This window comes from Pan paniscus, chromosome 10 (genome assembly GCF_029289425.2).
Source record: "Pan paniscus chromosome 10, NHGRI_mPanPan1-v2.0_pri, whole genome shotgun sequence".
NCBI lineage: Eukaryota > Metazoa > Chordata > Mammalia > Primates > Hominidae > Pan > Pan paniscus.
In genome coordinates, this window is record NC_073259.2 from 42,717,229 (window position 1) to 42,740,162 (window position 22,934).

The 22,934-nt window shown below is 42.1% G+C and overlaps 1 protein-coding gene across 3 annotated transcripts in view; it reads right to left on the reverse strand.

The window, feature by feature from the left end:
• SLC4A8 (solute carrier family 4 member 8) overlaps positions 1-22,934 on the reverse strand; it is a 121,812-nt gene that overhangs the window by 44,060 nt on the left and 54,818 nt on the right. For all 3 annotated transcript variants that reach the window (XM_063593058.1, XM_003810796.4, XM_034935824.4), the window contains exons 3-12: positions 18,215-18,361; positions 16,977-17,112; positions 15,535-15,695; positions 12,663-12,851; positions 11,557-11,648; positions 10,098-10,255; positions 8,917-9,004; positions 7,750-7,896; positions 6,510-6,610; positions 440-614 (exon numbers count right to left, since the gene is read on the reverse strand). In XM_063593058.1, the coding sequence (XP_063449128.1) occupies positions 440-614; positions 6,510-6,610; positions 7,750-7,896; positions 8,917-9,004; positions 10,098-10,255; positions 11,557-11,648; positions 12,663-12,851; positions 15,535-15,695; positions 16,977-17,112; positions 18,215-18,332 (1,365 nt within the window). In that variant the 5' untranslated portion in view covers positions 18,333-18,361. The remainder of the gene's footprint in view (positions 1-439; positions 615-6,509; positions 6,611-7,749; positions 7,897-8,916; positions 9,005-10,097; positions 10,256-11,556; positions 11,649-12,662; positions 12,852-15,534; positions 15,696-16,976; positions 17,113-18,214; positions 18,362-22,934) is intronic.

The following is a 22,934-nucleotide window of genomic DNA, read 5'->3' on the forward strand; positions in this document are numbered from 1 at the left end:
CAGATACTACTTTAATAATTCAGGTGCCCAGCTCCATTGACACATGATTCCTTAACTAACTCCTATTCTTCAGTGACTCAATTCAGTATTTGAAAATATACAGAAAGCACAGTGATACCATTCACACTACAAGCTCACATACAGAGTCATTTTAAATCTTATTTTAAAATGGCATCAATATATCCATTTTCCATCACTGAGGCAACAGAAAATTCAACTGGGCAACCAGCTACTGAAGCTGATGTTCAAGCAGAAGAGTCTGTTCTAAAGAGAGGACTGTGTTGCTCTTTGGTGTGATGTCAGAAGACCATGGTAATTCAGAGGAAAAATCCAATCTCTTCAGTCCTACACCAAGTAATTTCCCCCACGGTGGACTTGGCTGCCGCCACAATATTTTAGGTCTTGTTTGGGATCATTAGAAGTGGTTAAAAGTCCTTACTATGCGTCCCTCAGTGGCTTCTCCAAGCAGTCCCCCAAAGGTGATGACAGGTGACATGCAGGCACAGTACAGGAACAGAAAGGAAGCCAAACACTGTAAGCTGAGTGCATCTCGGTAGTCGCTCCAGTACCAGGGGGCCTTCCGCTTGATGTCCAGCACCAAGCCCCCAAATAGCCTGTGGAAACACAACAGACAGGCTTCTAACACAGTCCGTCTTCCCTAAAAGCATGTAAACAGCACACATTTGAAAGCATTTCAAATGTGCTCTGTTCAGCAGTAAGACTTTGGCTTCAGTTTGACCCCAGTACAGATAACTCTCTTAGGTCAGCAGAGAGTCTCTTTGCAACCAAGGGTATGACTTAGGTAAATTTGAATGAATATCCTAAACATACAAAGAATTAATTTAGATATGCGTATTATCCATTCAATACAAAGTTCAAAAAAATTAACACGAAAGCAAGTATTAGCTTCAGACTTTAAATTCTGAGCTGTTAGGAGGAAATGTGCAAAACCAACTTAAGGTATTAAAATTACTAGTTTTATTAAATGTTTTCTAGATAAAAAAGCCCCTATCACATGTACTTTCTTACTCTGAACAACTACCCCCCTTACTTGTGAGAAATGTATATAATAATTCATTCATGCAATTGACAAGTAGCAGCAGATACTTGGTGCCAAGCACTGTGCCAGGTACTGGAGATGCAGCAATGAGCAAGACATGAACAGCCCTGCTCTCCAGGACCAAGTCTAGTGCAGGAGACAGGCAGTATTGTGAGGGTGCTATGGTGGCATAGAGCAGGGAGGGGCATTTCAGCCATGACTTCAGGGAGGGACTGGGAGTTAAGCAGATGAGGCAGAGGGGCCAACGTGGGTGACACTTAGAGGTGAGAGTGCTTGGTGGATCAAGGTGCTGAGAGATATGAGTGGATAATACAGTGTGAAGGGTGAATGCCAATAGACAAGGCTGGAGAAGCTAAGTCAAAAAGGCCTTAAAAAATGGTTTTATTCATTATTTTTATATATTTTTTTGAGACGGAGTCTCACTCTGTTGCCCAGGTTGGAGTGCAGTGGCGCAATCTCTGGTCACTGCAAGCTCCGCCTCCTGGGTTCACACCATTCTCCTGCCTCAGCCTCCCGAGTAGCTGGGACTGCAGGCACCTGCCACCATGCCCGGCTAATTTTTTTGTATTTTTAGTAGAGTCGGGGTTTCACCGTGTTAGCCAGGATGGTCTCGACCTCCTGACCTCATGATCTGCTCGCCTCGGCCTCCCAAAGTGCTGGGATTACAGGCATGAGCCACCACACCCGGCCAGAAATGGTTTTAAGGAATTAAAACTTTATCCTAATAGCATGTCAAGTTACTGAAGAACTATAAACAGAAGAGTGACATAATCAAACATACATTCTGAAAGGACCACTCTGTGGTAGTATAATGAATGGAGCATAGATTAGGATGAGAAGTGGATGGATTCAAGAGCTAATCAGGAGGTAGAATCAACAGGACTTGGTGGCAGGACTTCAGGGCCCCTCTCCTCTTCTCAAAGATGAGACAGACCAAGACCAAAATATCCCTAAGGAGGAGATGTGTTCCCAATTCAATCACTTTTTCTAAGAGTGGAGTCACTGCACCAGGGTGAGGGCTGTCAGGTGAATAACAAAAAGAGCCACTCGGCATTTTATAGCACAAATCACCTGGCTTCTTCTACCAATAAATGGCATAGAAAAAAAGGAAAAGGGACTATTACAGAATGGGAACATAATAACCAAATGCAAACTTTGACTCCTAAGTCAAACAAATGAACTCTAAAAAGATGTTGCTAACACAATCATAAAAAGTTTAATAAGAACTGAGCATTAGACAATGTAAAGAATGATTGTTAATTTTGTTAGATTTGATAATGGCATGATAATTTTTTTAATGTCCTAATTAAAGAGATGCATACTGAAGTATTTACAGGTAAAATGGATGTCGGTGATTTGGCTTAAAATAATCTAGAAAACATAAAAATAAAATTAAGTGAGAAGAAATAGATGAAACAAGATTGGCAAAATGTTGGTAATAGTTGATGGGTACATGGGGTTTCATTAAACTATTCTCCCTTTTTTTTATATGTTTGAAATTTTCTATAATAAAAAGCTATTTTTAAAAAACACACAAGCTACTCTCTCACGGAAGGAGGCTTGGCAAGCTCTTTCCTTCCTTCTGTCACCTAGAAGCCTGGAGGAGTATGAGGAGGCCTGGGATCTGTATGCTAGGGGAGAAGATCCAGCCAGCTCTTTCTCCTGGAACACTCTCTCTCATCTAGCTAGTATAATGGGTATCCAGGTGGACACAGGACAGACACCCACCCGCTCTTTTCCTCTGGTTCTGGTGGGTATAGTTGAGATTCACCTTTCCTCAGCTTACAGCAGTAACATCATAATCTGGGTCTGGGCTTAGGGAAGAGAAGCAAAGCCAGCCTTGTGACCTGCCTTAGTTTTAGCCTATCTGGCAAACCTAGCTCAGGTAAAGAAGCTATCTACATGGTCTAGCCTAAATCATGAATTCTGCTTCAGGGTTTGGGACCAATGCTTCAGTTAGTAATAAAGTGTCACTTTGTCTTGCTTTCTCCTCTAGGTAAATAGCCCCTCAATAACCTTGCAGGCAGCAATAATTTATCTGGGGCAAGACTCAAGTATTCCTGGGTTCTTAGCTAACATAGCATCTTATTACCATGCGATTATTACCTCTTCATTACCAGTCACCTTCCTCTGGAAAGCATAATTCTGTGAGAAGAATATCCCTGCATAATAGTGACCCCCTACACACACATACACACATACACACACACACACACACACACATACTCTGAGGCTACCTGAGATGCTGCAATGAATACTCAGCCCCTAGACACAGGAGGAGAGGAGTGTCTGTGAGCAACAGACAAAAGATTTATGTGAAATGGATTTCTATGAAGCCATAGAAAGGGAAGACATCTGTCTGTCTAGCAGTTATTAAAAGGCGGGGAAAGATCTGAGGCTCATATGGATGGTATAACTATAAATTAATAAAATAATTTCTGAACACTTTATGCAGTCAGCCTCATACCTCATTCATGCATAAAATCAGACTATGATTGCACATCTACAACAGATATTCATCAGGCATGGATGCTTCTTTCTGTACTTGGGATTTCCTTTCCCTTTCAACACTGTCCTTCACATTCAAGTTTTCTGGGGCAGGAGGCACACAGGGATATGAGTTTAATTTAAGTTTGATGCAAGAGAGGACTTACCCGCGTAGAGGGTCACTAGGCTCTGGAGCATTGACTTAAGGAGCCCTTCCCTGGAGGGCTTTAGAAACAGGCCAGCCATCCATTTGTCTGGTATACTTTGGAAGAAACCTGTTTGAAGTGTGGGGGGATCATCGAGATAGCAGCTCCTGATTCTTTTTTCCATCAACCCTTCCCAAAAGTGGCATCCCCAATAAGGGACAGAAATATACCCTGAAAAACCCCTTTCCAGAGCACCCTCCTTGCTGTGGAGCTTCCGGCCTAGGAACACTCTAGTCATATTTCCTTCTTTGTTACTTATGGCATCCCTGCCTTAGTCAATATCAGGGAGGTTTAAGATCTGTCTTAACCCTGGCTTGGAGGGTCAGATCATACAGAACTCAGAGTACCATTTCAATTTTGTCTCCTTTCCCATCTTCTTAGAGTCTACTTCACCCTGCCTTCAAATACTTCTCCATCCAACAAGGATAACATTCCGTAAGATGTTATCCAAGTCTTGCTCCAAGGTTGTGCAACATGACAAGCATAAAGCAGTTTTGCATCTCCAAGAAACACAACTAATAGTCCGAAAAATTATAAAACCCAGACTAATGTGGTTTTAGTTTGTGCAGTCCAGGAAAGTACAGAAACTTATAGGATGCCCATATACAAAAAAGGCTCACATTTACCTCCCACATAATTTGAGACTGAGAAAGAGGCCAGAGCTGGCCTGGAAATGTGATTCTCTATGCAGCCATTATGTCACCTTGCCTAAGGGGCTACAATGGAAGGAAGGTCATATGGCTTGAGGCCCTTTACTAAGGGCTCTAAGAAAAATGACAGAAGCTCAGAAAGAGGAAGCATCTCCCATATCAAGCAGAGCTAAGCTCTGAGCCCAGAGCTTCCTTTTAGCTTTGTCAATTCCAGAAGTTCCTGACATGACATTATGGGAGAACTCCTTCAAACTCCATTTGAATTTGTGAGTTAAGATACTTGCAGTTTGTGAATAAGAATATGATGATCCTGGCAATATGGGATTTTCTTGGGGACATCAGACGCCATTACCAAGATCTTATAACTGTTGAGATCCAATATAATGGTCTCCCAAACCCTCAGGTGGAATTGATTATAAGTGACCCCCTCTCACAAAGCCTGGGATGCTAATCTATTTGTTTTCTTTGGCACCAAGAGCAACCTAAAATCTCATCTCTGCACAGATATTGGTTTGAGGAAAACCTTGTTGCCCTAAATTCTACTACTTTCAAACTCTAAGTTCCTAAACTGTGGACACCCTTTATATCCAAAAGATAAATTATAATTTTGAAATATCAAATCCATACTCAAAACCTTTTCCTGAAAAAATTACCACCTCCTCTAGGACAGTCTCAATCCTGGAACCCCTTCTGAGGACATATGCTTCCCTTGAACTGCCTCTCAATACCAGGCCTCCCCACCCAATTCAGATCTCTCCCAACTTTAAAGAAAATGTTTTTTAAAAAGGGAAGGCTGCTTCCCCTTTTCAGTGGCCCTTCCATTGCAAGGACTCCTTCTTTCCACCAATGCTCCCTCCCAGAGCACAGCTATCTTCCCCTACCATCCAATACATTCTTCCTACCAGAAAACATGCTTCTCTGCAGGACACTGCTAGTCAAGTGCCATTCTCTCCTGTTTCTGTCTCCTCTCCTGGTTTCTCCCTGAATTTCCAAGATTGGAAAAATAAAATGCTTTCCACAATTCCAAAACAACTCTGAGTTTCCACTGGGTAGAGTGCTGAGGATAGAAGAGTAAGGAAAGCAACCTCAAGCAAGGAGGCAGAAAAGAAGAAAGCAAGGGGTTAGAGGACATAAAAGCTAATTTCCATGATCTCAGTCCTGCCCTGAGATCTCTACCCAGCAGCACCTTCTTAGACACAGCACAGCTTAACAGAGACAGAGCCATAGTCTCAACCTTCTCTGGGGACACCCCTGGATATCACACTAACCCAAAATATCATTCTCGTTTACCACCTTCTGACCTAGGGAATAAAACCTCCTACTCTAGGGACCTGCTTCCCTCACTTACCTCCTCCTTGGACATCTGTCCTTAAAATGTTGGCCTAGAAGAGTAGATTGCCTATTCTGAGGCACATACACCTAAAATAGTACCTATCTTCCTACCCTAAGGGAGTTTCTTAACCTAAAATGATCACTCAACATTTATCATACCTAGTCCATTCCATGCTACAGAACAGACATCATTCTAAAAGTATTCATTCATTTGGCAGACATTGAGAGCCTACTCTGTTCAGGGCACTGTGCTGGGTCCTAGGAATATAATAGAGCCCCTGCCCTTTTGGAATAAACAGCCTAGCAGAAAAGACAATAGATCAACCAATAATAATGAAGTATGATAAAGGCTGTAATGTGGGGAAGGGAGGTCAGAGCTCAATACTGTGATATTACATAGCAAGAACACCTAACCTCATCCAGAGAGAGTCCTAGAAGGCTTTCCAAAGGAAGTGACACAAGAACCGAGACTAAGGGTACGTAGGAGTTAGCCAGGAGATGAGGAAAGGGAAGAGTGTTCAAATCAGAGGGAACAATGGTAGGAAGGACTGGAGGTGAGACAAAACATGGTAGGTGATTTGAGAAACTTGAATGAATGAATACGATATTTGATATATTCATAATACTTCTAGTCAGTGGTTCCATTTGAAAAGTCATTCTTCAGCCAATAAATTCCCACCACAGAGAAGTAGGCTGAAAGAAAGAGGATGCCTCATTCCTTTGCATAACTTCAACCCAATAAGCAGCATCGCTGTGAAACGTCCCAGGACTTACCGCCCAGTGCGCTGAAGTTCTGGCCCACTGTGACCCCCATGTGGTTCCTGTTCTATGTGGCAAACATTTCCATTTGGAACTCCAGGCATTTTCCTTTTCTCCTTTTAACAGAAGACCACAAAATTAGTAAAGGTAACATCTATCTTTTCGTCCTGCTATCAGCAGGGAGTGGGAATGGGATAACCCAAAAGCAACCAAAAATGCCCGTGTTTGTAGCTTTCAAATACACTTACTGACTTGATGCAGTTTATTGACTTTACCAAAACACACACACACACACACACCCCATAATTTCTCTTCCTGTTCCATAGTACCTGACTCCTAACTAAGCCTTGCCTAGAAAGAGAAAAATGGGGGCTTTGGCATTAGATATGACCTAAGTTCCAGTTTCATATCTGCCTCTGTGTAATCTTACTTTACCTTAAAATCTTGCCCTAGAAGACAGTTTTATTCCTCATTTTGTAAAACCAGAGATAACAATATCTTTTGAGGGATGTTCCTGGGAAGGCTGAATTTGCATATATAAAGCACCTGGCTGCTGTCTAATACACAGTAGGAGTTCCTTTCCCATCTCTAATATGTCAGAAAAATATCAGACATTCTATTTGCTCTCTCTATACAACTTGCTTTTTTCATCTGATGACTTGTATACAATGTAGTCACAAGAAATGTTCTCCCTTCTCTCTTCTATTTCACATTATTCCTTCAAAATTTGGCTTAAAATTCATCCCCAGGTAATCCTGACTGACCCCATCACACCTGAGCCAATTTATGCTATGCAAATTCTTTTTTTTTTTTTTTTTTGAGGTGGAGTCTCGCTCTGTCACCCAAGCTGGAATGCAGTGGCACCATCTCAGCTTACTACATCCTCCGCCTCCCAGGTTCAAGCGATTCTCCTGCCTCAGCCTCCCAAGTAGCTGGGATTATAGGCACCCACCATCACGCCCAGCTAATTTTTGTATTTTTAGTAGAGATGGGGTTTCATCATGTTGGCCAGGCTGGTCTCAAACTCCTGACCTCAGGTGATCTACCTGCCTCGGCATCCCAAAGTGCTCGGATTACAGGTGTGAGCCACCACACCCAGCCCAGATTCATTTTTATTATTGTTTTGATATTCTAGGTGCACCAAAACAGAGCTGCATCTTGATATATTTAGCATATACCCACATGGTCTTTGCTTTGTCCATGGTGGGCAGTCAGTAAGTGACAATAGCCGCATTGGCTGATGTGCATACATTACCTGGGAAGGGACATTTTTGGGTGGCTCAATTCTAATGGAGGGATCCCACTCTCCTGGAGGGAGCACCGTCACCTGGTCTAGGAACTCATCAATCCCCGCCAGGAGATCATCTCGCTCTTTTGCCTTATATGCTACGTCATGAAAAATCTACAGAGAAGAAAAAACCCTCAGGAAAGTTAAAAATAACTTTACATGAAACAATCACCAATGGATATGGTGAAAAATGAATACAACCTCTTGATTTTTATCTCTGTCATGGGGATCTGAGATGCAGAAAACTTTAGCACTTAGAGAAGTACAAGGATAAAAGGATTTAAAAAAACAAGCGTGGAAATGAGATGCATTAAAAGAACTAAATACATGTCTGCTAGTATAAGAAGAGATAAGACATGAGTCTAAAGTTGTACAATTATGTTATCTCCACAAAGGATGGAAGGAAAGGCAAGATGTATGAAAAAAATTTTTTTTAATCAGCTTTCCCACGTTGAGAGGGAAATTTTCTTGATCTTAAAGGTTGGAAACACTGGATGGAATTACTAATGAAGGTCCTTCCTGAATTAAGCCTCTCAATCAAAGAAAGCTGATAAAAAACAGGCCACACCTCCCTCTGCCGCCTAAGGCATATGCCTTGAAAGCCCTACTTTGCAGCTTACCGAGCAGTGCAGTCCTTACCAGAGTATGCACTGTGGGTTCAATGTCAAAATGTCAAAATATCTGGTTGTTTTGGTACAGACTAGTCAAGACATTCACACTACACTGCCTGAGGTCACACCCATGACCTTATACAAACTGGTCTCATTTAGTGGAACAGGAGTGAGGTTTCTTTATGTAAATAGCTTGAATGTATTTAATTAACCATCTTCTCTTGAAAGTTAAGCCAACCTTAATATATTTCTCTATATATCCTACTTGGCAATAATAGTTTCCCCAGAAAAAGATTTCTCTGCATTCTTGATTACTCAAAAAAGGAGAGATAACATAGGAAGAAAAATCCTCTAGAGCTTGGTCCTTCCACACTGGGCTCTCAGAGAAGTGCCCTGAACTACTTCCCAGCAGATATTGCAATGGAAAGTATTTTATCCCCAATAACTAGCATATTGCCTGGCACAGAGTAAATATTCAATAAATATTTATGAGATGGAAGACTGAAGCAAAAGTTGCACATACCTCATCTGTCATGATGGTGGCCATGGATCTGCCAATCTCATGGTACTGCTGACCTTTCCCTACTGGACCCAATAAGATAAACAAAAATCTGGCAAAACACACAGAGGAGGAAATTATGTAAGTAAATATAAAGAAGTGCCATTGGTCCTCTCTAAACAGTATAAGATTTCTCTCTCTTATCATACATAAATCATCACTGTACCCTCAAAAAAAAAAAAGAAGACAGTAATGAAGGAGCACTTTGAGTTGCCTTGAGCTAATAATAGCTCCACTATGGGCATTGGAAGCTATTGTGCGGCATCATTCAATAATGTGGTTACATTTCTTAGGGTTTCCATAGACACAATTCCTAGCTGTAGAAAAGATGCTTTTTCAAAACATGGCACTGTGGTGCAAATTCAAGGTTGTCTGAATTCCACTTATTGTTCTAATCAGAAAACGATGGGGAGAGGAGAGGGATAAGGAAGTTGAAATGATCAAGCCTTACAGAGGAGTCTAAATGTGTTCTGGACATCTGAATACTCTCTGTAAGTAGCAGGGCTCTGAATCACCAGCATCACCACCTTCAGAGCGCATGAACAGCCTTTTGAACAAATGTTTGCATATCTGCAAACCATACAAACCATGCCAGAATTGTGTAAAGGGAAACAAATACCTTTATTCAGAGATGTTTCCCTGGAATATGGCTCTACAGAACTGAGAAGATAAGACTTGGCTTCCTATTTTAACAAGTTATTGGCCCTTGCTATGTCCTTTGAATGGTCTTCAATTCTCTATTTCCAAGGCTATAGATACTGTGCAGTCATAGCCTTAGAAATAAATCTCAGAATTCCTCTTCATGGTGGTTAATCAAATATACCTCAATTTTCTGAGATTACTGCTGATTTTTTTTAAAAAAGACAGGGTCTCACTCTGTCACCCACACTGGGGTGCCATGGTGCAATCCTAGGATTCTAGCTCACTGCAGGCTCAAACTCCTGGGCTCAAGTAATCCCCCACCTCAGCCTCTCTAGTAGCTGGAATTAGAGGCACACACCAGCACATCTGGCTTTTCTGCTGAATTGTAAACACCATTCCTAAAATTAATTAATTCTAAATTTCAGTATTAAGTGGTTTCTTCTACCAGCACTACATAAATTTGAATTTTGGATAGAATGCATGAGTTTTATCTTTGCCTTTACCTTGTTGGGATTGGCACTTCTGTTAGGCCTGAGAGAAGAACAGCTGGAGACAGCCTCACAAAGGCAACAATGGGACGGTCCAAAATATCCACCTCTCCAACCAGGACATTGGAGGCCTCGGCCCCAGTAGGAATTTTTTTCATGAAATGAAGGTCTACCTGAAAGTCCAAAAGAAACATCTGACAACTTGGGAACCACCACCTTAAATATCATTTTTAAATTTTTTATTTACTTTTTTTTGAGACAGAGTCTCACTACATCACCCACTCTAGAGTGCAGTGGTGCAATCTTAGCTCACAGCTCTCTGCCGCCAGGTTCAAGCAATTCTTGTGTTTCAGGCTCCCTAGTAGCTGGAATTACAGGCATGCACCACCATGTCCAGCTAATTTTTCTGTATTTTTAGTAGAGATGGGGTCTTGCCATTTTCGCCAGTCTAGTCTCAAACTCCTGGCCTCATGTGATCCACCCGCCTCAGCCTCCAAAAGTGCTGAGATTACAGGCGTTAGCCACTGCACCTGGCCCCATCACCTAAAATATATCTTACACTCATATGTCATTTTATGGTTAGCAAATGTTTTCTTATTTTATTTGATCCTTACAAAAACCCCAGAAGGAGGATATGACAGATTGTATTCGTCCCACTTAAAGAAAAAAAAAAAAATGAAGTATCTGAAACCCAGAGAGGTGAAGTTGACTTGCCCGGGACCACAGAGCTTTTAAGGTATAGGTTCGGATTTTAAAACCAGGTATTCTGATTTCAATCCCATTCCCCCAAGCTTCCTCCAAGAGAAATGTTTCTGAAGCTCTGGGTCACATTCTTTCCCTTTTTAAACACTCAAATGTTTTGTCGGGGGTTTCAGGTTTTCCAAATAAAATGGAAAGCCTTATGAGCAGAGGAAGTGATATGACACTATCTGTGTTTTAGAAACACAGTGTCAAAGATAGACCAGAGCAAGGAGAGGCTGGAGGCAGGGAGACCAAGGCTTGGACCATAAGCTGCAGCGAGACACTGCTGCTACAGAAGGCCTCAGATACCAAAGTCACAGTCCTCAAGGAGAGCCTCAACCAAGAGTTAGTTTTAGGAGACATCTGTCTCTAAATAGATATCCAAAATATTGTTTTGGCAAAACCCTTGGGGGTGAGAAGGAACTGCTGGAGAGCAGGTACCAAAAAAATAATTGAAAAATCAAGAGATCTGTTTTAGGGAAGATTCTAAGCAGCTAGTCCCAGTTTTCAGTATGTTGAATCTGGAGAAAGAAACTGTTGAGTCAGCTTCATCCAGGCTGAAGGAGAAGGGAAAAGACATGCAGAGATGGGCCCCCTTTTATGCAGAAAGGGCTCTAGTCTTAGGGAAAGAGTCTTGAAACACTAAACCTTACCCAGATTCCAGCAATTAAACTCTGGATTCCACTAAAAAGAACCTTAGGCCTTGAAGCCAACTTCCCACCACTCTGCTCACCTTGCTTAAATCCACAGGACTATGTTCACAATTCACTCCATTTTTTACTTCAAGATTTGTAGTTGGAACAGACTGAGGAGACACGGTTTGACCTATTTGGAGAAAATGAAACAAAATCCTGAGTCCCTGCCCTTTTCCCCTTCTGACACATCCCACCCATCATCAGTTGGTTCTGCCTTCTCCTGCAAAGCCTACCTAGAAAAGAGGTTAAGATGACTACGAAGTCAAGACCCACACACATCTTTCTCCTTATCTACTAGTTAGTGGTAAGGAAAGGACAGAGCTCTTGCTACTTCTGCACCTTCTTTCTGAACACATTTATGACCCTCTTCTATTTCTCTATTAAGGCAGTAATCCTTCACCAGACATGCATATGAGAGACCCCTATGGAAAACTTTTCAAAAATATAGATTCCCAGGCATATCCCCTGCACATGGTGATTCACTATGAGTAGAGACCAGGAAATAAATGTAGATGAGACCCTTCCTGGCCACAGGAAAAGGAACCAATCAGTAGCCAAAATTCTGAGTGATTATAATCCACCATGCATCTGGCTAAGGGCCTCACATGGATTAACTCATTGAAGTTCACAATAAATTTGTGGAGTAGGTCCTATTATTACTCTTACTTTATAGGTAAGAAAGTGAGACTTAAAGAGGCTTAGTAGAGTGCCCAAAGTCATACATTTTGTGAGTGGTAAAGCCACAATCACAAGCCTACAAGTCTGACTCCAGAGCCTACTCTACTGTATTTTGCCTCCCTAATCTAAGATATTTGTTTGCTCCTAAAAAGCTCCAGTTTACCTTCTCGGGTCTCAAATTGTCCCCAATGTGGCTATCTCTCAAAAGCTACATCAGTTCTGAGGCCACCCTGGGGCATAAGTCCCTCACCTTGGGTCCGCTGAGACCTATCTGAGGAATGCCGTGAGAGAGAGATGAGCACCAGTCCCAGCCACCAATCTTACCAGTCTCCAAAAAGTACTAAGTGCCTAAGTGGACATGGAAACATATTAGACAAATACAGCCCCTACCCCTAGTAAGTCAGCATCTCCAACTAGTTCCCAATGTCTTATTAATAAAGAGAGAAAAATCACCTAATAATCTTACCATGTTTATCCATCAAATGAGGATCAGACTGCTTCTTGCCAACCTCAGCAAAGGAGCGAACAATGGGAATGAGGTTGTTTCTCTTCTTTTCATTCTGATGATGATGCTTTTTGAGAAGGGCTTCCCGCACTTTAACCCTCATGCTGTCATTCAGGTCACTGGACAGTTCTTGCTGATCCAGGATCAGGTCTGGAAAGTAGGCACTCACATGAACACTCAGATTGAGGGTTAATGAACCCAAGAAGGCCAACATCAGGTGGAGTGGGGTAAAGGGCATGGAGTAGGGGGAAGCAGCTCCACTAGGGTCATTGAGGTGCAATTTCAGCTTCCTGTCTGAAAGTGCCATTTGATGATAGTGACTGTGAAAAGTTATACTTTATTCATGTAACAAATTATTCTTATTGGGCATAGAAACTATTGAGCACTAGTACAACAATTTTTACAAATGAGGAAATTAAGGCCCAAATGCTAGAAAATTCTCCGAGGTCTTACATCTAGCAGTTTGCACAGCTGGGATTCAAATTGAGGACTGTATAATTTGAAAGCTCACATTATTACCTGCTTTGTTCTGTCATCTGCCAAATTTCCCCTACATTCCCTTCCTCCAAGATTTTAACATTGCTGTAATTGTCAAGAAGAACTATAACCGTAGAACTCCAAAGGGCTATTTAGAAGAGAAATCTATAAGAAAAATTAAGTTAACTAACCACTCACCCCAGACAATTACCACCAAGCATCACATTTAAACCTATCAAGCCCAACAGATTTGAGGAGGAAAAAAATCTCAATACCTAGTGTTAAGTGGCAGTAAACATAGCAGTTATCAGTATGAGTTCTGGAGTTAAAGGCCCACATTGTTTCCCTGTTCTACCACTTTCTAACTGTGTGATCTTGAGCAAGGTATATAATCTCTCTATACCTCAGTTCTTCATCTGTAACATGGAGCTCATATTATCTGTTAAAAGGTTGTTACATGAAATTAAATGAGATGATATACAGTGCTGATTTCCTTTTAGGCACTTTACCTATCAGTATCCCTAAAATATTATGAACATATTAGGTACCTGATGTGAAGAATCATAGCACTTTTACTTCAGTCCTATGCACTTCTTCAAAAGCCTCCCAAAAATCTGAACCTATCCTCAATTTCTAATTCTATTCATGACTATCCAAGTACTAGAAGAAATAAATGAGGAAAATCTATTTAATATTCAAGCTGAAGAGCCATATTTCTGTATTTTTAACCTTTATATTCATTGGTTCTTTCCCCCTATATTATAATCATGCTTCAGGACCCTTCATCTTGGGGGAAAAAAAAGAACATCTACCTCATGTCTCCCTCTATCTATCACCTCCTGTCTCTCTTATCACTTAAAGTTATCAGAAGAAAAATTATCCAACCCTTACTGACACTGCCCACAGTGCAGGTGATCTCACCTGAACTACTGCAATAGCCTAATGCATTTCTCCCATCAACTCACCCTCCATATTGCTGCCATCATTATCTTTCTAATATGCAAAATCTGATTGATCATTACCCTGTCCAAAACTCTCCCGTGACTGCTGTTGTTTACAAAGAGTTTTAAACAGCTTCAATAGCTCCCAGGGATTCTTCTCCCTAACAAATAACCTTTTAAGGAACATTCATGGGACTTCAGACAAATAGTCAAAAGTTGGCAAAATGTGACTCCAATGATGAACATGAGAATTTCATTTTTCCCAGGCAGTCAGAGTGATACTTCTGGGGTACCTCCCTGAAAAAGAGGGGGGCCCAATGTCCCATCAGTGCTTACCCCTCCCCTGGGTCCTCCTATGATCCCAGAGAGACAGAATGACTTGGATACTTGAAATAGAGAAAGATTTGGAGAAATATTTCTTAACCTGTCCAGCCAAACAGAACCAATTCAAGAGAAAACTCCCCCATGCATCCAGGTGTTTCTCCATTCAGGCCCCAAACATAATAACTTAACACTCAATCACATCAGGAAGAACAATCAGATATCTCCCCTTCACATCTTACTGAAGAGGTAGGGGCACTTTGGCTCAAGTTCCTGAATATCTGCCCTAGATGCTATATTTTAAAGTCTTTAATTCTCTTTACTCCTTTTTTCCACACAACTTCCAGTTGCCCCTTTCTCTAATTATTATCAAGCATGTCTCTGTCGTTGCACTTATTTTAATTGTTATTTCCATGGCTATTTCCCCCACTTGAAGGTGAGCTCCTTGAAGGTAGGAACCGTTTCTTTCTTTTACTTTTTTTTTTTTTTTTTTTTAAGAGACAGGGTCTCACTCTGCTACCTAGGCTAGAGTGCAGTGGCACAATCTTGACTCACTGCAGCCTTGACCTGCCAGGCTCAAGTGATCCTCGTGCCTCAGCCTCTTGAATAATTGGGACTACAGGTATGAGCCACCATGCCTGGCTAATTTTTGTATTTTTTGTAGAGACAGGGTTTCACCATGTTGACCAGGCTGGCCTGGAACTCCTGAGCTCAAGTTATCCACCCACCTTGGCATCCCGAAGTGCTGGGATTACAGGTGTGAGCCACTGCACCCGAGGGAACTTTATTCATAACCCCATGCCTAGCACATTATCAAGTATATAGCAGATACAAAATAAAACATTTGCTGAATAAACAGACAAATGGAAACTTAACACCATGTCATTTGAATACCATAATACACCTGTGAAGTAGGTAGAGTCGTTTATTAGCCTGAAACCCTTCCCACAGCCAAGGACATTGAGGCCAGGAAGGTTGTGGCTTGCCCAAGGACACACAACCCACTGTATTCTTTCTGTCACGCCACACTCCTTTTTTCCCACACTTCTTAAATTTATAAGAAAGTTGCTCTGTTTTCCCTTCCCCAACCTTACCTGAAATTTCTTCTATGCTATTTGCACGCATATCCAGGAGGACTGTTCCATTAATAAGGCAGCTCCTTAGCTCAAACAGGCTGTGCAATGAAAGGGTTGCCACATAAGGCTTGCTCCAGCGTTCTCCCCCATCTTCAACATCTTCTTCAAACTTCAGCCACCTGAAAGCATTACAAATAACTAGATGCCAAAGATAGAAAATGAGGAATTTTTAAGAGAGAATCTTCGATGTGAGCCACAGAGGAAGATATCTGGATAGTCATACTGAACATTGTAAAATCTAATCTATATGTTCAGGGTACATTGGTAAGTGAAAAAAGCAGGTAATAGAACACTGCAAGATTGAGTATAGTTTAATTCCATTCTTATTTAAAGAAAATTCTAAAAGTCAAATACATACATGTATAAGACACCAAATATTATATTCCTCATTAACCCTGCAGTTGTGGAATTACAGATAATTTTTTTCTTCTTTTTGCTTATCTTTATTCTTAAACTTTCTATAATGAGCATGCATTACCTGTACAATTAAAAAAAATAGATTTAATCTATATCATTTGGACACATTGACAAACCACATTAATAAAATGATATTTTTCTTTTTATCATTGTCCTGTGTGACCTTTAGAAGTTTGCCAAGATGGAATAACAAAAGACTAATTGCCTTTTCACTTGGTACCAGGTCAATTGGCCTGTTTGAATCTCTCAGCCCATAACATTCACAATACAGCAGGCACCCAGCAAGAGCTGTTTCAGTGAGAGCTGAAGCCACGCTTTGCTAATTACCCATCTCGCTCCTTCCCCAAAGCTCAGGCATCATCCGTAAGGTTCACTGGTCAGTTACTAGAGGACCCTAGACATGTCCTTGGTTATCCTGAGGGCTCTTCTGGGATTTGAGTCTCAGAGAAGCATAATTATTCTACAACCACTTCAGGAAGCCTACGGTCAGGCTGGATATAATCCCAAGGGTCTCTAGATAGCTTGAATTGTCCCAGAGGAAGTTAAAGTCTCAAAAACTCTGTGACTGCTGGTGAATTTGAACCCTGTGGTTCACCTGCAGAAGAAGTCTGGACCTATGCTATGTCTGCTAAACTAGGTCCCCACCAAGGTGGCCCTGTCTACATCTTCTAAGCCAGACCTATAATAATACCAAGATAGCCCATAAACTTACTCTGAGCCCCAAACAAATGAGAGGGGACCCCCCTGAATATCCCATGTTATTTCACCAATCCCATGCTCCAGGTCAACTGGCACAGGTAACACCAAAGACATCATAAAGATGCCAACACCAAAATTCTCCACAGGAGACACTGGAATGTCAGTCCCCATGTCAGTCACAGCTTCTCCCAAGAAGAAATAAGGCAGGCAGGCCTGTCACTTGCTGAAGGGTACACATTTGCCTACCCAAGCAGATCTTGATGCAGGCCATTTTAGGGCCTCACCTGGCTGTTTCCTTCCACTCAGCATCTTCTCCCTCTTTCATACAGATCTCATCCAGCTCTGTAAACAGCTCATGAGGCACATGCTCTTCATCTTCCTCGGTGCCAAGAATGAACTGAACACGCTGAGATGGTGTGTCTAGGAAATCAACCAAAGAGAAAGGTCTGCTCTAGCCTCACACTTAGAACAGAAATAGCATTCTTCCTTACCTAACAACTTTAGAAATATATATAGACAACCACGAATGCAGAAGAAAAAGATTTCTTTATTCTCAGAGAAAAAGCTACTCTGTAGAAGTAGTTTCATGGGAGGAAAAATTTATGAATGAAGACCACTTGAAGAAAACCCAAAAGAAACTGGAAAACTGATGAATTTGATCAAAAAGATTGGCTAATTCTCTAGCAAGGGGTTTTACCTATTATGGTATTGATTTTAGGGGGTCAGAACTGTGAAGTTTTCTTTTCTTTTTTTTTTTTTACATTTGCTTTCAGTTTTTAGGTTTTTGGTTTTATAGTAGCCACCTTATTAAAATGATTTTCATTCCCATATTGTTCTTTTCTTCTGAAAATAGATACAAACTCATACTCACACACACACACTTATTCCATAATTTTCTTACACCTAAAGTTTGTCTTTAGACTAATATATATTTAACTCTATGTGAATCAAAAAGTCTGTGTGTTTGCAGGCAGACAAGCCACATGTTCAAACAAAAATATATAACAATTTTGAAAAAATATTAAGAGTTTAGAAATGAATTTTATTTATACTCACATATAATTTGTATTATGACCATAAAAATAACCCTATAGTAAATAACAATTTAATTGTATATTTTAAAATTTAAAAACAGTGGCCGGGTGCGGTGGCTCACGCCTGCAATCCCAGCACCTTGGGAGGTCAAGGCAGGCGGATCACGAGGTCAGGATATCGAGACCGGATCACAAGGTCAGGAGATCCAGACCGTCCAGGCTAACACAGTGAAACCCGGTCTCTACCAAAAATACAAAAAATTAGCCCGGCGTGGTGGCGGGCGCCTGTAGTCCCAGCCGCCCGGAACTGTGAAGTTTTCACGAAAATATTTTTGACTCTTAGAGGCATTTCTTCTTAGAAGCAAGCTTTGGAAATCCTACAAAAAGGCTCAAGAATCAAGACCAGCTGCTAATGTCAGTCACATGTCCCCTCAGCCTCCCCATTCCCCTGGGCCATGGACACCCGCCCTGTCTCCCAAGGCCCTTACCGTGGGCCAGGGCTTCCAGGCCTTCCTCCCCCTGGCTGGCTCCTTTGCCCCGCCCTCGTCTCCGGTGCTTCTGGCCATGAGTGCGGTGATGCCGATGGCTCTGCCGGCCAAGCGGCATCCGAACTCCCACATACAGAGTTCTGTGACCTGGAAAGAAGCAGAAGGTCTGTGGAGAGAACTCCTTTAGTTTTAAAAAACAACAACAAAAAAAAGCCTAGCATAGTTAAGAGAAAAAAATATCACAGTTCTTTGGTCTGGTCACAGCTCTGGGAACAACAAAACTTCAAAGACTTCCAGGAGTAAAGATATAGAGATTTTGGAGTTGAAGGTCTCTTTCTTTGTCCTGCACATGCCTGCAAACTTCACAGGGATCTTGTGAAGACTGAAAGAAATAATGTGATTTCCAAACTGTAAAGGCTGATTCAGATATTATTGTTATGACAATGACAATTTGAGTGATTTTTTTAAAAGGCAATACAGTTGCTCTATGACAAGTGTGGCAGGTCTTGGCAGGGAGGCAGTTTAGAAAAGTCGTTAAGAGCACAGGTAAGGCTCAAATCAGCCCACCTGGGTCCAAAACTCAATTCCATCATTCACTTGCCATGTGACCTTGAACAATTTATCTAATCTCTCTGTGACTCATCTTTAAGAAGAAATATTAAAAGCTTAGTATTTAAACTCAGAGTTTTCATAAGAAGTAAATAAGGTTATGCATGCAAAATGCTTAACACATGCCTGGAATAAATTGTAGCAGCCTAGGATGTATTCATCCTAGGATCAGCTTCCATTATTTTATTTTCTACATTGTAGCATACACAATCTAGAACAGTACTAAAAGAGACTAGTTATAAGTCATGAGGAGGGTGAGGCTAAGGTTAAAAAAAAGACATTAAATACTGTACAAAGAGAGGGGAACATGAGAAAATAAGTGACCCAATAGTGTTCCCTCCCTAGTTCCTCTGCTCCTATTTCTTCTTTTTCTTCTTGAGACAGTATCTCACTCTGTCACCCAGGCTAGAGGGCAGTAGCCTGGTCATATCTTACTGTAGCCTTGAACTCCTGGGCTCAAGCAATCCTCCCACCTCAGCCTCCCAAGTAGCTAGGAATACATGTGTGCACCACCACATCCAGCTAATTTTTCAATTTTTTGTAGAGATGGGGTCTCGCCACGTTGCCCAAGCTGATTGCCCCAAGCAATCCTACTGTCTCCACCTCGAAAGCACTGGGTTTACAGGCATGAGTCACCACATCTGGCCTCATTCCTTCTATAAGCCTGCTTTTGTTTTGATCCAGATTTCCAGATCTCTGTCACCTCTACCTGGCTTTCCCTTGCCTTCCTGCCAAACCTGGAGCCCAGAATTTGGGGCTGCTGATGCTCCCATGCCCAATGCACCATGCCTTGGTCTTCTCCCATTTCTGCCTGGTTACTGCTGCTCAGCACTCTAGATCTCAGACCCATTCCCCACATCTTCCACCAAAGGAGCTGTTCTAATCCTTAGCCACTGTCTTCAAATCCACAACCTTATCCACATTCCTTCCTGCTGAGAGCAGGTGACATTGCATCAGTTTTTTTTTTTTTTTCCTTTCTTTTTTAGATAGGGTCTCACTCTGTTGCCCAGGCTGGAGTGTGGTGTTATGATCACCACTCATGGTAGCCTTGAATTCCCAAGTTCAAGTGATCCTCCCATGTAGCTGGGACCACAGGCGTGTACCACCATGCCCAGCTAATTTTTTTGATTTTTAGTAGAGACAAGTCCTGCCATGTTGCCCAGGCTTGTTTCAAACTCCTGAGCTCAAGCGATTCTCCTGCCTTGGCCTCCCAAAGTACTGGGATTACAGGTGTGAATCACTGCACCCAGCCCTCACTTCAGTTTTTCCTGAGAAGAGATGGAAGAAGTTCTTCTCTTCCTCAGTCTGGCTTGCTCTCCTCTGCCAAGCTGGGTATGTTAATGAGTATGACTCTATCCCATTGCCTCCCACCCCTCTGGTGTCCTGTTGCTTCTGTTATCCTCAGTCTCTCCTTTCCATCCATCCCTGCCATAGGTTTCTCCTGACTTCTTAAAAAGAAACCTTCCCAAGCAGTGCTACCCACCCAAGCTTCTGCTGTTTCCTCTTTCCTTCTTTATCAAACCACTTCCAAAAACAGTCACAACCTAACTCCCTTTCCTCACCACTTCCTTGTTCCACAGCCTCTGCATATGGCTTCTGACCCCAGTCTCTGCTGAAGCTTCCCTCGTTAGGGACACCACACCACTCATTCACCAAATCTCTATCATCTTACATCTCTCTTAGCTTAGTTCAAAAGACTTTCTTGAGAGCCCACGACGTTGCAGGCAGTATCCAAACCACTTGGGTGCTCTGGGCTCCCTGAGCTCCGGTGCCACTGCCCTCCCCTGGTTCACTTGCACTACTCTGACTGTGCTGCTCCATCCCCCAACAAGCCACCAAAGGAAAGCTCCTCAAGTTTCTGTCCTTGGCCCTTTTCTTCCTTTTTAGTGCTAAACACTCTTCTGTTTTCAAAGTTCACTTCTACAAATGACCTTCAAATCTCTATCTACAATGATTGAACATGTCACAAAGCAAACTCGCCATCCTCCATCTCAAATCGGTCTTATACTCATTCCATGTTTCTGTTCATGGCCTTGTCATTCTCTCAATTTCCTAGGCTTGAAACCGAGCGTTACCTTAGATTTTCAACTCCATTCCCTTTCTCCCTCACCGTACTTTCTATAGATTAGGGCCATCGAAACTCCCACTTTAACAAAGCAGGGGCCCCTTCCTGTCTCTCACATTAAATTAACCCTGCAAACAAATCCTCCTAGTTACAGCTCTGATCATGGCTCACCCATATGAATTCAGGACCTTCATGCTCAGTACTCAATCTCCTTTTTAATCTTTTCTTCTTTTAATACCAATTATACATTCAGTGGGAAAATAAAATGAAAGACCTCTCAAGAACTGAATAACGAGTTCAAGAGAAATAAAAAGTGGAAATCCCAGCCGGGCGTGGTGGCTCACGCCTGTAATCCCAGCACTTTGGGAGGCCGAGGCAGGCGGATCACAAGGTCAGGAGATCAAGACAATCCTGGCTAACATGGTGAAACCCCGTCTCCACTAAAAAAAATACAAAAAATTAGCTGGGCATGGTGGTGGGCACCTGTAGTCCCAGCTACTTAGGAGGCTGAGGCAGGAGAATGGCATGAACCTGGGCGGCGGAGGTTGCAGTGAGCAGAGATCGCGCCACTGCACTCCAGCCTGGGTGACAGAGCGAGACTCTGACTCAAAAAAAAAAAAAAAAAAAAAAAAAAAGTGGAAATCCCACATGCTCACAGAGAATCAACATTCTGGGGGGAAAATATCTAGAGATGTATAACTGCCATGTACCTCAGCAACCAAATGGCCTGGTTTTGACTCCATCTCCTCTTCATGGCCTTGACTGCTGTACCCACCATCACCTCATACTCTTTTCTCTACCAGAATCAAACTGCCATTCCACAAATGTGCCAGTGCTTTCTGGACACTGGCTTGGCTCACTTATTCAAGATGCACTGCAGATGCATCTTCCTTCTTGGTATTTTTTCTGATTTCCCCCATCAGATGTGCTGCCTCATTCCTTTAAATTCCCAGTGCCAGGCCAGGCACAGTGGCTCAAACCTGTAATCCCAACACTTTGGGAGGCCAAGGCAGGAAGACTGTTTAAGGCCAGGAGTTTGAGACTAGCCTGGGCAACTTAGTGAGACCTCATCTCCACAAAAGGTGTAAAAAAAAAAAAAAATTAGACAGGTGTGGTGGTGTGCACCTATAGTCCTAGCTATTTGGAAGGCTGAAGTGGTAGGATTGCCTGAGCCCAGGAGTTCAAAGCTGCATGAGCTTATGAGCTATGATCATTACCACTGCACTCCAGCCTGGGTGACAGAATGAGACCCTATCTCTAGATAGATAGATAGATAGATAGATAGATAGATAGATAGATAGATAGATAGACAGACAGACAGGCAGGCAGGCAGATTCCCAGCACCCTTGGTTAGTGCTGTTCTCATGTACTTATTTTTCTATTTTGCGTTAAAGTTAAGCAGCTATCTCTCTTATTCTGCACTCTTCTCTTGCAATCTCCTTGGTGTCCCAAGTTAGACGTTTCTCTCAGAATGCCTACATAATCAAGCACAGTGTTTCACACATGGTCATTGTTCCATAAATGTTCAGCAAATAAAATACCTCCTAAGTACCTCCCTGAAGAGCATAAGCCCTTAGGACCTCCTCAGGAGTACATAATCTGACCTAAGAGGGCCTCTGACTCTGACCTGAAAGGGGCCACAAAAAGAACATGTAACCAAAGTGAATGTGTTTAGGACAAATAAAGTACTCACCAGGGCATGGGGAGGTTGATAAAGTCCTAACTGACCTGAGAATGGAGAGCTTCATCAGGAAGACTTCCCCGAGAAGGAGACTTGATGGGAAGAGTTGCCAACTCTTTATCTTCTTCTTTTCCCAGCAATGGGGTTTCCTAAGGCTGCACTCAACTTCCTTGATAGTGCCCTCCACTTCCAAGTCAGGTTAAAGTGCCTTGGATGCCATTCTAACACCTTTATCTATTTGTCTCTCCTTTTATTTGCCCTCTCTGTTTTCCAGATTCCAAAGTGATAAAGCAAAATAAAAAACAAACAGTAAGGATTAGAGGATAAGATGATCAGAGATCTGCTAGAATGTTAAGAGGCAGGAG